General features: G+C 17.7%; 5 protein-coding genes across 5 annotated transcripts; 1 reads left to right on the top strand and 4 right to left on the bottom strand.

Moving 5' to 3' along the window:
- Positions 1-456: 456 nt before the first annotated feature.
- On the bottom strand, positions 457-4,727 carry PRSY57_1466100 (rhoptry protein, putative; the record flags this gene model as incomplete). Its single annotated transcript, XM_012910257.2, has 2 exons — positions 457-4,418; positions 4,532-4,727. 2 exons carry the CDS (start codon positions 4,725-4,727, stop codon positions 457-459), a joined length of 4,158 nt encoding a protein of 1,385 aa, XP_012765711.2.
- A 2,259-nt stretch (positions 4,728-6,986) lies between these two features.
- PRSY57_1466000 (hypothetical protein) lies at positions 6,987-9,695 on the bottom strand (the record flags this gene model as incomplete). Its single annotated transcript, XM_012910256.2, has 1 exon — positions 6,987-9,695. The coding sequence occupies one exon, from the start codon at positions 9,693-9,695 to the stop codon at positions 6,987-6,989; it is 2,709 nt and encodes a 902-aa protein (XP_012765710.1).
- A 1,155-nt stretch (positions 9,696-10,850) lies between these two features.
- Positions 10,851-12,195, bottom strand: PRSY57_1465900 (large ribosomal subunit assembling protein, putative; the record flags this gene model as incomplete). Its single annotated transcript, XM_012910255.1, has 6 exons — positions 10,851-10,892; positions 11,153-11,305; positions 11,433-11,588; positions 11,746-11,791; positions 11,890-11,976; positions 12,140-12,195. 6 exons carry the CDS (start codon positions 12,193-12,195, stop codon positions 10,851-10,853), a joined length of 540 nt encoding a protein of 179 aa, XP_012765709.1.
- A 1,742-nt stretch (positions 12,196-13,937) lies between these two features.
- On the top strand, positions 13,938-14,780 carry PRSY57_1465800 (hypothetical protein; the record flags this gene model as incomplete). Its single annotated transcript, XM_012910254.1, has 1 exon — positions 13,938-14,780. The coding sequence occupies one exon, from the start codon at positions 13,938-13,940 to the stop codon at positions 14,778-14,780; it is 843 nt and encodes a 280-aa protein (XP_012765708.1).
- Positions 14,781-15,305: 525 nt separating this feature from the next.
- On the bottom strand, positions 15,306-16,385 carry PRSY57_1465700 (hypothetical protein; the record flags this gene model as incomplete). The annotated part of the gene is made up of 6 exons (XM_012910253.2): positions 15,306-15,367; positions 15,492-15,561; positions 15,704-15,714; positions 15,811-15,870; positions 16,088-16,152; positions 16,276-16,385. 6 exons carry the CDS (start codon positions 16,383-16,385, stop codon positions 15,306-15,308), a joined length of 378 nt encoding a protein of 125 aa, XP_012765707.1.
- Between the last annotated feature and the right edge of the window lie 3,383 nt (positions 16,386-19,768).

Below are 19,768 nucleotides of genomic sequence, written 5' to 3'. Positions count from 1 at the left end.
AAAAAAAAAAAAAAAAATATATTTTAATTTTTTCTTTATACTTAAAATATTTCCTGTTCTTTTATTAATACATATATATATATATATATATATGTATGATAATAATTAAAATAATTGGGTAATAATAATATCAACATAATAAAAGAAATAATAAAATATTAAAAAAAATTAACAAAAAAAAAAAAAAAAAAAATAATAAAAAAAAAAAACCAAAAAAAAACAAATAAAAAAAAAATTAAAATAATAACAATAATTAATTGTATTTATATATTAAAAAAAAAATATATATATATAATATAATATATATATTTTTTTTTTTTTTTTTTTCTGTCTTTTATATATGTTATACAAATATATATGAAACTTGATGAATACATAAATATAGTATATATATATATATATATATATATATATATATATATGTAACACTTATGAAATATAAATTTCATTTTTTTATTAAACATTTTCTAACTCAAAATTATCTAAATCAATTTTGTCATTCCAAACATCACTAATTGGTGGATCTTCGTCAGATAAATTAGGTTGTGGATATTGTTCACTACTTTTATGTGTTAAATTTTTTTTAATTTGCTCTTCATTATTTGAATTGTCCATAACATTTTGTGCTTCTATATTTGCATCATATTTATTGGTATCTTCTTCAGATATGTATAATTCACTATTATATGTAAGATCATTATATGTGTTCATATTATTATCACAATAATTTTCATTTTTCAATATTTTTTCATTTCTATAACCTTTTAATTCATCATATATATGTTCATGTTGTTTATTAAGCTGATATGGAGTTTCATAAGTAGCTGGAAAAACTGATTCCGTATTATTTTTATTATTCTGTTTATTATTATTTGATGCATCATTTTCATTCGTAGGAAAAAATTTTTTCATAAAGAAAGCAGTAGTTTCTTCTTTTGCTTTTTTATTTTCATTCTTCATATTTTTATCGAATAAATTTTTAATATCACAATCAGTTTTTACTACACTATTTGTACTATTTTGCGAACCCAATATTTCATTTTTACTATTCAAATTGTTACTATTATTACTACTACTAATATTATTATTATTATTTTTTTTTTTGCTTTTTTTTCCAAAGAAAAGATTGAAATATATATTTTTATTTTCACTAACGTTATCGTTTTGTGAAATATTTAAATTTTTGAATTGCTCATTTGATACAACATTCACATCTTTTATATGATCATCATAAGATACATTATCAGAATGAATATATTCTTTCTCCTCATTAATAGAAATATATGGATCTTTATTATCATATAAATTATCTCCTTCATCATAAATATTATTTTTCCTTTCATCATAAATATTATTCTTCCTTTCATCATAAATAACTTCTTTTTCATTATCCACAGTTACATATTGATCATTTACTTTTACATCATCATATTTTGGTTCATTTTCATTAAAAGCATCATTTTTTAATACCACATTATCTTTCATATCATATTTAAAATTCTGTAATATGTTCATATTATTGTATAAAAAATTCTTGGCCATTCCTGTAACATCAACAACAGTATCAAAATTTGAAACTTCTTCTTTATTTTGCTCCCCCTGTTTAGGCATGTCATCTTGTATTTTCTTCTCTCCCGATGTTGAGAAGAATGCTTTATTTTGTAAATTTTTTTTCAAAGGATTTTCATTTATATATTTAAATGTATTTTCTAAAAAGTTGGATGAATTTCCTATTATACCTTTGAGCTCATTCTTTATATTATTTTCTAATGATGATAATTTGGATACATGAACATGTACTTTAGGAGGTAATACAATATTTTTGATCTGTTTCAATTCTATTTGTTTCTCTAAATTATGTATGTTTTCTTTCAATATTTGTATATCCTTTTGATAACCTGCAATACAGTCTTGTAAGTTTTCATTTATAAGTTGATATTTTTTAATTTTATAATTCTTTTCATTTATTATGAGATTTTTCTCTTTTAAAGTAGAAATTAATTTTTGTAGCTTAATTAGAATCTCATCTTTCTTTTGTATTTCTTTATCTAATTCTTCTTTTAGTAATAGTTGCGCTTTCATTAAACATTCTGATTGATTATTTAATAAGATATTGTACGCAAACTTTTCTTCTTGATCATATTCTTCTTCTTTTCTTTCATCAAAATATTTCCCCTTAGAACTATCACATCTTTTTAGGTAACTATTATTTAAATGTTCCTTTTCATCACCATATCTTTCCTTATTATTTTGTATACTAGATAAATATAAATTATGTGTGAAATCATTTATTTTATCATTTTTGTATTCATATTTTTTTAATTTATTTTCTAAAATATGTATATTTTCTTCATAATTTTTTATAATATTTAAGAAAAAAGAACATTTCATTTTATATGTCTTTAAAACAAGATATGAATTATTCATTTCGATATTATATGCTTTGAGTTGATTATTCAGATGTTCTTTTTCATTCTTCTCTAATTCGATATCTTCAATTAATTTTTTATTTTTATCTACTACTTCTTCTAAATGATTTTTTATTTCATAAATGTCATAACTATGTTTTTCTAACTTCTTTAAATCTTCTTCCATATTAGTTAAATCTTTTTTTAAAATATCATTTTCACTCTCTATTTTTAACTTTTCATTTTTTAATAATTCCAACATTTTACTATTCTTATTATTTTCAATAATTAAATTTTCTATCTTTAAATTCTGCTCATGTAATTTTTTGCTGTTTAAGGAATATTCCTGTTCGTTGATTTGGATATTTGATTTTAAGTGTTGTATATTCTGTTCATTTTTTTCTTTACATATTTTTAAGTTTCCATATTCTTCATTTAATTGTTTGTTTGTATTTAATAATAAGTTGTAATCATTTTCTAGTTCGTTATAATTATTTATTATTTCTTGATTCTCTTTTTTGATGCAATTCATTTCTTCTTCTAATAACATAATTGTGTTTTCTAATGTTTGTATTTTGTTCGAATATATATGTTCATTCTTTTTATTATCATTTAAAGAATTATTTAATTTTTTTTCAAATTGAAGAAGAACATCATTAGATTGATTTAATTTTACTTTATAATCATCATTAATATTTAAAAGATCGTTAATTTTATTTTCTAATTCTTCCATCTTTTTCACATCTTCAACGTTTCTAATTTCTTCAAACGTTTTTAACTCCTCACATGCTTTCATATTTTCTTCATGCATTTTTTTATTCTTTTCTTTCCATTCATTATTTTCATTTTTCAATTCATCTAACAAACATTTGTATTCTTCTTCTTGTTTTATATATATTTCTTGTTCCTCTTTTAATCTTTCATATTTTTCTTTAATTATATCATAATTATTTTTAAGTTCTTCACATTCTTTATTAGTAATTCTGTTCTGATCATTTAAATTATTAAAATTATGAGAATATTCATTAATAGTACTTTGAAGTTTTTCCTTTTCATTTCTTAGTTCTTCATTTTGTTTTTCATATTCGTGAATTTTGTTTTCCAATTTGTGTATATTATTTTCTTCGTTTTCTTCTTTGGTTTTTATTTCATTTCTTAATTTCTCAATCATACCTAAATAATATAATTCACGTTCTTTTAATTCATTTACTTTTTGTTCGTTTTCTTCATTTAATAAACGATCCTTTTCATTAAAATTATTATCTCTATAATAATAATCACCAACATTTTGTACATGGTTTGTATTCATATTGTTTAATTTTTCTATGTATTTTATTACGTCTTCATCTTCATTAATGTTTAGTATCTTCTTAATTTGTAATAACATATTCATATGTTTATTATGCTCTTCATTATTTATATTAAATTCATCGTTTACTTCACTATACGAACTTTTTGATATAAGACACATGGGTACATTTTCATTATTTTGCTCATCTGGTTTATTAGTTGAAAAATTATTGAATAAAATATCTGCGTCAGAAAATTCATGGTCGTTTTTATTATCTACATGAATTTTAATGTACTCTTTTTGATCACAAATATTTTGCTTTTCAGAAATATTTTGTTCTTCACAAATAATTTGTTGATCACATATATTTTTTTGATCACATATATTTTGTTGATCACATATATTTTGTTGATCACATATATTTTGTTGATCACATATATTTTGCTGATCACATATATTTTGTTGATCACATATATTTTGTTGATCACACATATTTTGCTGATCACATACATTTTGCTGATCACATATATTTTGTTGATCAACAAAATTATATTTATTGTATTCATTTTGATAATCATATTTATTTATTTCATTATTTTCTAAGGAATTATTTTTACTCGTAATATCTTCTAAATTATTTGGTAAATCGAAAATTTCTTCTTCATCAAACCATTCAGTTTGTTTAGGTTGAAAGTTAAATATTTTATCATTTTGATAATCTAAATAGGAAAAAAAAAAAAAAAAAAACCATTATATGAATATATATATATATATATGTATGTATTTATGTATGTATTTATGTATGTGTCTCCCTTTTATTTTAATTACAAACCTGTATTCTTATTATTTGAGTTGTTCTGAATTAACACATCATCATTATCTATTATATTAAGGTCATCATCTATAATATTTATATCTGTGTCCCATATATTTTCTTTATCTATATTAATATCGTCATCTGAAACATTATCCGAAAAATCTAATTCTACATTAGATTTACGCTTGTGCTCTTTATCTATTCTATCCATTCTTTTTACAAAATTAAGGAAAATATAACATTCCTTTCTTTCATTGAATAATTATATATATATAGAAATATATGTATATGCTTATTTTATATAATTATACGCATATACATATATTTAATTTACTAATAAATGGAAACAAAAATTTTTTTTTTTATTTTTTTTCTTCTTCCATATTGTTACAAAAAATTAAAAGTTATAATTTAAAAAAAAAAAATTAACTCTTAACCAAAAATAAAACCACATATATATATAATTATATATATATATATATATATATATATACTGTACTATTCCATCTATATAAATACATTAAAATGGATGTTATATTTTTCTTCCACTTTAATAATAAAAATAACATATATAATTATATATATATATTTTTTATTTATTTATATGGAATATAATATTTTATAAACAAACCCCAAAAAAAAAAAAAAAAAAAAAAAAAATAATATTTATAATAATAATATAGTTTTATAGAATGGATTGAAAAAAAAATTAAATAAATAATATTATATTACTCAGATTAAAACCGTGTATTGTATTATTTATAATTTAATCTTTACAAATATGGAAACGGATAAAATTGAAAAGATAAAGTAAAATAAAATAATAAAAATTATCGAATAAAAAAGATCAAATATAAAGAAATGAGTATATGAAAAAAAGTAAAATAAGAATTTCATATATGATAATAGGAAATTATTTACTAAATTCTAACAATTTTATCATTTAATATTTGTAAATTACGAAAAATAATATTATATAACGTATATAAGTATATAATTAATATATAAAAAATGAATAAATAAATGAAATTTTACAATTTTTTTCTCCTTTTTATAATAAAAATAATATCATAATATAAATGAATGGACTTATGTATAATATATATATATATATATATATAATATTATAATATAAATCATACAATAACATTAATGCTTTTTTTTTTTTAATATTAATTTAAAATTTTTTTTTTTAATTATATATTTAAAAAAAAAAATATATAATATTTTTTATTATATTCAAATATTTTTTATGTCATTAAAAAAAATATATTTATTATTATGTTTATTATATATATATATATATATATTATATCATAAAAATAATTATATTTTTTTATATTTATTCTCTTTATATTATAAAATTCTAAAAAAAAAAAATTATTTAAAAAAAAATCACAGTGAAATAAAACATTGTTTATTTTTATACGTATTTTTATTATATATTATAAAATTATACATATAATAAAATTTATTTATAAAAATAAAAAAAATGTTATAATATATATATATATATATATGCAGAATAATATCTTTTAAATAATTTTTATTTTATGTTTTTCTTTTTTATTTTATATTTTTCTTTTTTATTTTATTTTTTTCTTTTTTCTTTTATATTTTTCTTTTTTTTTTATATTTGTTTTATTTTATATTGTTTCCTAATATCCTATCATATAAAAGTCAATATCTAAATATATATACACATAATTTTAAAGAGGCATATATTTTATATTTATTTTATTATATTTTTTTTTCTTTCCGTCTTCCATTTATAATCATATTTTGTTATCATTATGCAACTTTTGAATTCTTAATTTATTATAAATCATATTATTATAATAATGTAGATGGTTTAAATATATTACCACAAACGTGTATAATGCGAATTAGGAAATAAATATAATAAATAAATATTTTAAAAAAGCTTATAATTTTGAAGTGGAAAGAAATTATATAGATATATATATATATATATATATATATATCTTTATATATTCAAATAATTGTACTTTTCGTAAAGTTTATTTGTTATGTTTATTATTTTTGAATATCAAATAAAAAAAAAAATGGTAAAAAACTACAATGAAAAAAAAAAAAAAACGAGAATGTATTAGAAAAAAATTCTAATAAATAAAAAAAAATTAGGAAATAATAATAATAATAATAATAATAATAATAAAACTAAAAATTAATCTAAAAATAAAACTATAACTTCAATTATAATTATAAGTATAATTATATTATGATATCATATGTGTAGTTAAACAAATGTAACACATATTACGTATCAAAATAAAAAGAAAAAAAATAGGAAACAATAATTATGTACCAAAAATTTCATGAAATAAAAGAAATAATATTTCATATAAGAAATAATATATACATAATAGTTTCCAAGAATTCATTTTTTTTAATTTTATATTTATTGATTGTTTTTGTTTTTATTTTTATTTTTTTGGTTAGCAACTTCTCAATTCTTTGTTGCACCCTTTTTATGTTTTCTCTCAAAACATTTAATTAAATCATCATATTTAGAATAGGTAACAAATGTAAGATCCCTCATAGACAACTCATAAGATGATTCATTATTAGTTGAATCATTGGTGTTTGAACTTTTGTTTACAGGATTCTTTGGTTTTCTTCTATGTTCATATAAAACTTTCTTAAATTTTTTATCAAGTTTTATAATGTTTTCAACATTTTTCTTAATTTCTTCATATTTTTTCTTATCTGAAATTAGGCTTCCATTAGGATCATAACTCATAAAACGTGCTTGGTTTAATATATCTTCATCATTTATATCTAAACTAAATTTTATTATTTTATGTTCTATTTCATTCTCTTCTTGTTCTTTCACAAACTTTTCAACAATTTTCTTATATTCTTCATTTGAATTATTCATGGAAATGTTTAAGGCTTCACATGATAATTCTTTGAAGAAACTAGAATGTAATAAAATATTATGAAAGAAAACAGATAAATCTTCATCCATGAAAGAAACAACAATTCCTTCTTCTTCACATATACACCTAATTAATGGATACCTACTAAATATACTACCAATAAATTGTAAAATGAATATTCCAACCTCAAAATCCATATGTACTATTATATTAAATAATTGATATATTATTTTATATAATAAATCACTATTACTTGATTTAAAGTTAGTATAATTAATAGTGAAACTTTTCGTTTTTAACAATAAATCAACACTTTTTATTATTTTAACGCTATATTTATACTTATGATATAATTGCTTTTCATTCTCTATTCCCTTGGTCAACCTTCTTTCTATATCATCTGAATCAGTACTATATTTGAATGCATCATTTTTCATAGAATTATACAAATCACTATTAAAAGATTCAGCATCGCTATCATTTGAAGATTTCTTATTTGCATTATTTTTATTGCCCCTTGTACCTTTATTAGTTGAGGAAGAACTATTTAAGTCAGGGATACAAGAAAGATCTAATAACTCTAAAATGGTATTACCTACCCATGCACAATCAACATATATACTATCATTCATCTTATTATATATTTCTAGATAAACGACTATACATATGATTCTTATTGTAGATGAAACAGTTTTTATTGCAGCAAGGTTTTTAATTTCAAATAATATATCATCCATGATAAATTTATTTATATACATCGAGTATCTCGATATAGCACGTAATGAATATTTTAATATTTTATGAGAATGTTTTTCATATTCTTTTAATACACATAAATAGATTACAAATAAACGTTCCAATATTTTTTCTGCATGTACATCGACTACTTTTATATCGCCACTTATATTCGTTTTTGCATTTAATTCCCTGTTATTATCCCCATGCGTATTTGTTGAATCATTTGCATATGTTCGTGCATTCGCCTTCTTTTCCTTTATATTTATATTAGAAAACACTTTTAACAAATTTAAGGAAATATTCTTTTCGTTATTAAAAAGAATATTAGAAAAATATTCTACTAAGTTTAAGGTGAACGTTAGGTTATTATCATTTCCTATAATTTCTTTTATTGTAACCACACATTTTGCACATAATATCTTAAATTTCTTTTTGTTCTTAATCTCATTAACATTACCTAATATATGCATATTACAGTTATATTTCTTATTACTATATACAGCAAGGTTCCCATAAATTACAAGGTATTGTAATAAATTTTCTTCCCTAGATAAATATAAATTTACGCCTACCAATTCACACAACAAATTAACGAATACAATAGGGTTAGTAGATATATTTTCTTTCAGTAATCTACAAAATCTTCTAAAAAATTTTACTATCAATTTTTCTACTTTGTTCACATTTTCTATTAGTTTAGAAAAATTCTTTGTTGGATTCCCTGGTTTGTTGTTCGTGTGCATGTTATTATTTCCACGGGAAGCATTATCATTATTATCATTCTGTTCGTTTTTCTCTTCACTCATAATAATTTTATATGATGGCGTAATAGACTTTAATATAGTACATATAGATATACAACTTAGGATGTTGAGATTTGATATGTAGCGAAATTTTTTCTTAATAGCCTCTTCATTATATTCATCATGAGATTCTTGGTTGTTCTCATTCATATAATTTACGTTCTCATCTTCATATTTCATTTCAGCATCCATTCTTCTTAACTCATACAAATTATTGTTAAGTTTTATATATAAAATTTCCCTTTTTCTTTTCAAACTCTCATAAAAAATAAAAAATAATAATTCAAGTTTCTCAACTTGAGTATTTGGATCTCCCATTATGCTGCTAGAGATAGCTGCAATCATGCTTTTTAAATCCTTATAATAATCCATCATAGAAGAAATTCTTTTCATTTCTTCATCTAATGCATTCTTTGTTCCTTGATTGCTTTTCTTATTAAAGTTATTATATTTTTCCATATTCTCCAACAACTTTTTCAAATTTAATACCTCTTTCTGTTTCTTTTTACTTAATTTGGTATCATCATCGGTTTCCTCACCCTCAAATATTTCACGCCCTTCGTCGTATTTTAATGAACCGTTTCTTTGAATTTTTGGAAGGCTAAAATTTTCTCTATTTAACCTGATACTTATATCTTGGTTAAAAGTTCGAGTTCTCACTTCATATGGCTGTCCAACTCGATCATTATCTTTCTCGTTTCCCTTATTTTTGTTATTACTCTTTTTAAAATCCATCTTTTTTTTTTTTTTTGTATGTCAAGAACTGAACGTACAAACTTTGTAATATTGTTAATAGTATTTTCTTAATACTCAGAAAAAAAAAAAAAAAAAAAAATACTTTTTTTGTTATTTTATATATATTTTTAATGTAATATTTGTATATATATAAAAGAAGTATAATATGTAATATTATTAGTATAGAAATATAAAATTAACGTATAAAAAAAAAAAAAAAAAAAAAAAATTAACCAATAATATATATATTATTATATATACATATATATATATATATATATAATTTTTTATGTTTTATTATTTTGTTAATTTTACTTTTTGATGTTGTGAAAAAAATAAATATTGTTTTAATCTAGATTACATTTTTAATGTTATCTTTGAAATAATTTTTTTTTAAACATTTTTCATATTAAGAATAAAAAAAAAAAAATAATAATAAAAAAAAAAATAAATAAAAAAAAAAAATTAATAATTAAAAAGAAATAAATATATTTTTATTATGTTTATATATATTTATAGAATATTTGTGAAAAAAAAAAAAAATTTATTTGTTAATAAAAATGATTTTTATAAACATTTTAAGCTATTTATATATATATTTTTAAAATACGGTACATACACTTTCAATCAGTGTATGAACACTAAAAAATATTTATTTTTTGAGTTGTCAAATTAAAAGTGAATACATATTATTTTTATAAGCAATATATATATATATATATATATATATATAAAAGAAATAATATTATGGTTATCTATAAAGACGTTATAAATGTACATACACTTTAAAAGTTTTATTAAAAATTCTGTAAATTCAGAACATTAAATATGCATTCATAACTTATAGCAATAAGAAAGAAAAGTTAAAGGAATTATTTTAAAAAAAAAAAAATTTTAAGTTTTAATTAATATAAAAAGGAAATATATAAATACATATATAAAATCCATACATTATATATATATATATATATATAATATGTTAATAAAGAAACAAAAACAAGGATTATAAAAAAAAAAAAAAATTTATTATAGTTATTTATTTTTATAACGAAAAAAAAATTATAAAAATAAATAATAGGTTTTTTGCACATAAGTGTTTTAAAAAATACGAAGTAAAAAGTATTTATCTTTTTATTTATTTGATTATTTCTTTTTTTATATGGCTGTTTCACATCTTAAATATTCACCGATATCACTCTGAAAAGGAAAAGAAGTTAATGTAAATATAAATATAAAAATAATACGTAATAAATAATATATAATTTATAGACTTAAACATATAAAAAAATATATTCTTTAAATAATATTTTATAAAATATAAGACATACATATATTATATCAGATAATATATATGTTTAATTATTATAATATAGTAAACATATATAATACTTTTAAGATATTTATAAATACATAATTTTAAATTTACATTTTTTTTATATAAATATATATTTATATACCTGATGAATTAATACAGTATCCGTAACGTTTAAGATTTTAATATCTTGTGTGTTTCGAACTGATATACCGAAACCTATAGGGTTATCATTCATAGACAAAACCATTATCCCATCTCCTTTTTTTATGTTATCACTAATTTTTAATAAATGGCTCTACAAAAAAAAAAAAAAAAAATATACATATATATATTATATATATATATATAAAGTTAGAAACTATAATGTTTCACCATAAAATTTTCATATTATTCAGGATATCTTTCATGTTCTTAATATTAACCTTTAACACATTATTTCCAAATAAAAAGTTCTTTTCCCCTGATTCTTTTAACCAAATTTTATGAATACAAAACTGGTTTAAAAATGATATAGCTGTTATTTTTATGAAAAAATTATTCGTCTTGGTAAATTTTCCCAAGCATATTCCCATAGATATCTAAAAGAAAGTAAACAATAAAAATAAATAAATAAATAAATGCAATATAATATAATATAAAATATAATTAGTTCAAATATATATATATATATATATATAATCTTTATACAAATATATAATTATGAATGTACATAAATACATTTCAGTATATTTTTACCAGTGAATTTTTATTTAATGATTCAGCTTGTTTGGCCACGTCAGCTCTACAAATTAAAAAAGATATATGGCATAAAAAAAAATAATTATATATATATATATATATATACAATATATTTATTCACTTTATAATTTTTTGTTGTACCTAACAAAATATACGTTTGATCTATGCAATCTTAATATATATTCTTCGTTACTATAAGACAACATTGTTAACAGATTATTTCCAACACTAAAAAAAATAATAAGAAAATAAAATAAACATAATTATTATATATATATATATATATCACCCTTTTGTATAAAATAAAAAATCTCTTATTTTATTTTTTTTCGTAATATATATCATATATTCATATTTCATATGTTGAAATAGTTATTTTTTTTGAAATTACAATTTGGAAAGTTTCTTAAAAACAATCATAGTCTCCTGATCATTTAAAGGCCTCATTTTGAAAAAACGAATTTACCAAATTTGTTTATGTTATTTTATTTTAATTAAATATATATAAATAAATATATATATTATATATATATTATATATATATTATATATATATTATATATTTATTTATTTATTTATTTAAATTTTTTGTTATATTAATGGAAAAACATTATATAAATGATGATAATATAATAATTATATATATATATATATAATAAATATTTATATATTTAATATTTGTTAACTATTATTGTTTTTTTTTTTTTCTATACAATTCATTGTCATGGAATTAAATTTTATACACAAAAAAAATTACTATATATATTTACTTGTATTACTTTCTATAACGTTTCATAATTATTAATATATATCCTTATAATTTTATTCTATTATTATTCTTTTTTCCCCTTTATTTTTTTAATGAATAATTATTTTACAATCTTTCATTAGTACTTAACATTTTTTTTGAAATATATATTTATAAATAGATGAACAAAATTATATTTATATATAAAAATGTATTCTAATGAAAAATTAATAACAAATATTATTATAGAGAACTTTATGTATATAAATAAAAAAAATAAAATAAATAAATAAATAAATATATATATATATATATATTTTATATGTAGAATATCTTCATTTTTTTTTATATTTATTTATATGTAATAAAATATATATATATATATATATAATATTTGTAAGTACTAAATTATGTAATATTTATATTATACATATAATATATTATATATGTACATATATATGTGCTACCGATCCAATGTAAATTATAATATATAAAATAATATAAAGACAAAGGGAGAGTATATATCATGCTAACACTTTCTTTTTATATATTCCTTAAAAATAAACGAATAATCTATGAGATCAAAATAAAGTAAAAGTTATTATTAATTTGTTAAAAATATATAATAAACCCTTTTCTTCTTAATAATATGAAGAACAAAGATTCTCTATTGTAATTTAATATGAATTTAAGGTTATAGTAATTTATAAGAAAAAAAAAAAAAAAAAAAATGGAAAATATTTATATAAAAAAAATAATAATGTTCCTCTTTTTCATTTCTTAATATTATAAAATGTAATTCAATAGGAATTTTATATATAAAATTTCAGCAGATCAAACCATAAGAAATTTCTACTTATTTATTATATAATTGTCTAGGAATATATGTAATATATAATATATATATATATATATATAATATATCACTATCCATTTATAGTAGTTTATCAAAACAATTTATATTTTTTTTTATTTATATTCTTTTCTTTTTTTTTTTTTTCTGTCATTCCTTCTCTCTATATCATGTGCAAAAATATATATCCTTTTAGACATTTATCCTCCTGTAAAAAAAAAAAAATAAAATGTTTATAACTGCACATTATTATAACTTTATGAATAAAAAAAATATTATACATAGCTAGACAGACAGGATTATATTAAAATATTGTCCATATTTTATAAATAAAAGTTTTATCAAAATATTGATTATATTTTATAGAAATATAGAATATGAAAAATATAAAACATTATATATGAAAATACGCTCATATGTTAACATATAAATATTTATTACATATAGATGTGTGTTAGGTCTTATTTCTTCTTTTTGCTCTCGTTGAAAAATTTTAATTTTTTAATTTTTTAATTTTTTTCTACTATTTTATCTTTTTTATTCTTTTTATTTATATTTTTTTTTTTTAGCAATGAAATAATATTTAACTATGTTGCCACAAATAACTACAATGGAGAATTACGAAAAATTATTTGAACTGATGACATTAGACGATGATAATGCCTATAGTATAATAAAGAGTAGTGAAGAAACCAGAATAAAGAAAATATTGTACAAATCTAAACATGACCCTAACTTACTTCCAAGTTATTCTACATTTAATTTAAGAGGAAAGCGATATAATGTATCTAACCCCACGGGAGAATTAATTAAAAAAGTATCTGTTCAGAAAAGAATAGAAGAATTACAAACTAGTTGTGAAAAAAAAGTTTTGAAAAAAGGAGAAAAAAATCAAATGATAGCTTCTTTAAATGAAATAAAAAAGAAAAACCCAAGTTTATTAACAGTGTCAAAGAAAAAGAAAAAATATAAAGATCCTTTACCTGATCGTAATGATATACCCTTAATGAATATTACAGAAGATATCGATTATATATATGATAATGCTGTGCAAGTAATTAATTCAAAACCTGTTGAGAAAAAAAAAAAAAAAGGAAAAGTTTTAATCGATGATGATCCTTTAAGTAAAGAAGATTATGGAAAGATTAGTCCTTATCTTATAAAAATTAAGGACGAATTAAAAGAAAAAGAAAATTTAAAAAAACAAGATATTATTGATGAGGAAAAAATTACTAGAGAAATAAAAGAAAAAAGAGATTACTTATTAGCAGAATTAAAAAATAAATATAATGAAATTAATAAAGAATATTTAAAAATATCACATGTAGTTGATATTAATTCAGTCAGAAAATTGAAGAAAAAAGAAGGTTATGAAAAACAGCTGAACCAATTAGAAAAAGATATATTAAAACTAGAAAATCAAACTTATTAGAAAATATATCGTATAAAAATATTTTAATATTTAAAATTTATTTTAAATCATTCTATTTATTATTTGATTATTTTATAATTATTTTTATTATTTTTATTATTTTTTTTTTTTTTTATGATATAATTTTTTTGTAATTAAATATTTTGTTTTCTTATTTATTCATATTATGAGAATATCTACATATGTGCATAAATATATGAATGATCTTATACATAAAAGGAAAACATATGTTATATGACACCAAAAGAAGAATATTATTATGAAATTAAATATATATATAAAATATTACTCTCGTTATCTTTTTTTTATATTTTTTTAAAAAAAAAAAAACAATTCAATATATACAATAATTTGATATATATATATATATATATATATATATATATGTGCTAGTCATATAAAAATAAATTAATAACAAAAAATAATATCGTATGAGAGGATAATAATATAATCCTTACAACAAAATGCCAATATATGTATTTGTGTGTGGAAAGAACAAAATATATAATATATATCTTATAATCCTCATATCAATAATATTGGACCATTCACATCAATTGTTTTATCATTTTTCAATCCATTAATATCTACACAAGCAAATAATATATCCACACACATATATATATATATATATATATATATATATATATATATATTTATACATATGATTATAATTTTACAATACCATATTATATATATTCTGTATTTTACCTGACACCTTTTTTCTCAAAATATTGTTATTTTTTTCTTCATTTAAATTTTCAACAGGTGCTATATCATTCTACAAAAAAATAATATATATATATATATATATATATTTAATGTCCCAATTTTCAAATATACAACAGTTTTTATGTTTTTTTATTCTTATTATTTTATTTTATCCTTTTATAATATAAATGTTTCTCTTTTCTCTCCTATACATTATTATCATCTATTAAGAAGTAAGACAAAAATTATATGTTAAACAAAAACAAGTAATCATTTTTTTTAACTTGTATATTTTTATTAATATATCAAGTAATCGCACCTATAATGTAGAATTCCTTATAATATTTTCGAAGCAATATTGATTTATCTTTTTGAATTTCTAAAAAATATACATTGAAAAGAAGAATGAAAAATACATTTACTTTATGAAAGATATAAATATATACATTTATATATTTATTTAATTATTTATATTAATATTATATAATTTTTATTGCACAAATATGGTAAAATAACAGTGCTTATAATTCTTCCTATGATACGGAAAGAAAAAAAAAATAAAAAAATATGAGGAATATATTATACATATTTTATACCTGATGCTATAAATATCTTTAACTTTTCTTTTAATTTTGTGAATTCCTTATTAGACACCTGCCATCTTTTAAAATTTGTAGAATAAATTATATAGATATAAATAATAAAATATATTTTGATTGTATAAATATATAATATCTCAATTTATAAAATATCTATTTTTTTATTATATATATATATTCTCAACCTTCTTAATGGTATCATCTCATAATTAATTAAAGGTATGTCATTTGTTCTCTGAAGCAGAACAGTATTTTTAAAAATACAGTAAAATAAAAAGAACAATATAAGTTTCATTATATTTCTATTTTTATTTCTACTCTATACTTTTTTTCTTTTCTTTTCTTTCTTTTTTTTTTTTTTTTTTTTTTATTTCCCTGATATAATCTATATTTTAATAATATTTATTATATATACAAAATTGTGAATATACAAATATATCATTAATATTAAGAAATGATAAATGATACTAATAAGAAGTATATGAATACTCTCATATTTTTAATGAAATAATATAATTTTTTAGGTACAATAAGAATATAATTACTATATATATATATATATATATGTATATATAAATGTATATGGTTTGTATATAATATATTCCTTTGAGGTGTATATACGAATTATCAATATATTGCAAATGTGAAATGAAAAAAAAAAAAAATTATAATAAAAAATTATATAAGGCATATTATATATATATATATATATATATATTTATATATTCTATACAAGAATATATAAAGGTATCTATTATCAGGAAATTTCCTAAAAGTGGTATTATGTAATATGTTGGAATGTAATACCTGTCAAAATAATGTATTGTACGAGTTTTAATAAAAAATAACACCATAAATTCTTTATAATTAAGATGAAATATATTAGGATATAATCCTATATAATAAATGTGCAACATATATATATATATATGTTTATATTTAACAACACATATATATTATCCTTTTTATCACCATAGAATTGGATGATGAAATCACCAAAATAAATAGATTTATAAATGTAGGTATTATATTTCCTTTTTTTTTTTTTTTTTTTGTATATGTATATAATCAAGTGTGTTCCTTTATTCTTTAATCACAGCTAGAACACAAAAATATATATATTTTTTCCCCATTATATTAAATGTATACTATCATGTGTAGGCAATTTTTTTTTTTTATTTATTCTTTTAAAAGACGTAGAAGAAATTTTATATCAGCATATATTTAAATTAAATTATGAAAATTTATAATTAGATATATGTGTTGAACATTTGATTTATAAATATTATTAAAAAGAACATTCATACGAAATTATATAAAAAAAAAATAATACATAAATAAAACATTATAATATAAAACAATATTCAATAAAATGAATTGAAAAATAGGATTGCAATTTTTTCAATTTTTTTTTATTTTTAATATGGTCTTCCTTTAGACATTCAAAATAATATATATTTTTTAAAATGGAATAAAATTTTTTCTAGGTGTTTTCTTCTTTTTAAAAAATGAAATCATTTTAAAATATATATATTTTTTTTAAATAATGATATTATATGGAATACCACACATTATATATATATATATATATATATATATATATATATATATGTGGCCATTAAAAAAAACAGAAATGAAGAAGGAATGCTTTTTTATAAATATATATTTTTTGATTTAAAATATATAAGTATTTTGTCAAAAGAGTATACTTATTATATATATATATATATATGATTAATAATATTCTATTTAGGAAAATATAAAATTTTTATGTACAAATAATTTTTTTTAAATCCATATAATATTTTCAGAATATATAGAGAATGAATATATATATATATATATATATATATATATTTTATTTACCTTGATACTATATTAATATAAGTATTTTCTTTTTTTTTTTTATGTACATATATTCGTTAAAATATATATATAATTTTAGTTACAAAAAAGTTTTATATAATTAAATAATATTTTATATAATAATAATTATTTATATAAAATGTATATTTTAAAAAAAATTTCGAATTATACAAGATATTTTTTTTCTATGTGTATTATATATAATATATTTAATACATATATAATTATTAATTTTTTTTTCTTATTTATATATAAGTTATACACCTTTAAGCCCCTATAATACATTAGTGAAATAGTTGCATTGCTGTGTATGTAATAAAAAAAAAAAAAAAAAAAAAATTTAAATATATAAATATAAGATAAAAGAAAAAATATATATATATATATATATATATGTATTATAAAAGAATGTTCTTATTGTTTTATAAAGTGTGTAATATTTATAATGTAATATTATTTAATTTTTAGGATATGTTACATAAGAAGTTATTTGATTATATCAGTGTTAATGAAGTTTATTTTATTTTTTTTTATCTTTATACGCAGATTTATGCAATAATACATATTAACAGTTTATCTATGGATTGGTTCTTATATATTAAAAAGAAATAATTTTAAATAAGCAAATTTATTTTACCACTCAGTTATATGTTTTGTGATTATATTAGGGAAAAAAAAAAGATAATCAATGAATAAAATAAATAAATTGAATAAAAAAAAAATCCTATTGATATTATACTGAGCCGCATATATATATATATATATATATATATATATATATATATATATATTTATATATTTATATTTTTATATTTATATTTATAATATATAGATAATATATGCATATTAATAAAACTGTAAAATATATTTATTATATATATAATAATACACTTAAGATTTTTATAAATATATAAGCATTTGATGTGTGTACATTTTTCATAAATGCTTTTAAATAGAAATATATTTTTTGAACCTTAATATATTATTTTTTCTTATATTTTATTAATATATTTTTTAAAATATGTTTAATATATATTTATATATATTAACAAAAAAAATAAAAAATTTTTAAGTATATTTTTATAACCAAAATTTTAAAAAGAATTTTACAGAAAACATATTTTTATAATGAATGTTCTTTTATAAAATAATAAATGAGTACATATTTATTTACATATATTACATTTATATGTATAATTTTATATATAAGGTAAATATAAAGATATCTTCTTTCATTTTTTTTTTTTTTTTTTTTTTTTCAAACAAAAAAGAATGGATAAACATTTTCATCGTGTGAACAGGAAATTATTATATGATATATTATAATATATTCAAATATATATAATATTCTTTTTTTTTTTTTTTTATATTTTCTTTGCTTATATAATTTTTTTGGATTTTCTAATTTTACTGTTTTATCAGAATTATATATGTAATGATGTTTAAATGATTTTTTCTAATGTTATCTGTTTATATCATTCTTTCTTATCATTTCTTTTATTCCTTTATTTACCTTTATCCCTTAATTGATTTATTTACATTTTTTTTTTTTTTTTTTTTTTCATATTTCATTTAATATTCTATATATTATAATATAGCTAATTTTATATATAAGTATACAAATTTACATACACTTGTAATATGAACAAGCATATAATGTACTTTTAATAACAAAAAAATAGGTAGCTATAAATATAATACTTCATAAATATGTACGTAAAATAATATTTATTTATTTATTTATTCATTCATTTTTTTTTTTTTTTTTTTTTTTTGGTATCATTTTTTTAATTTATTTTATAAATGTTGTCT

The sequence above is a fragment of the Plasmodium reichenowi genome, chromosome 14 (genome assembly GCF_001601855.1).
Source record: "Plasmodium reichenowi strain SY57 chromosome 14, whole genome shotgun sequence".
NCBI classification, from domain to species: domain Eukaryota; phylum Apicomplexa; class Aconoidasida; order Haemosporida; family Plasmodiidae; genus Plasmodium; species Plasmodium reichenowi.
Note: the sequence above shows the minus strand (reverse complement) of the source record. Positions and strands in the feature narration are given on the sequence as shown.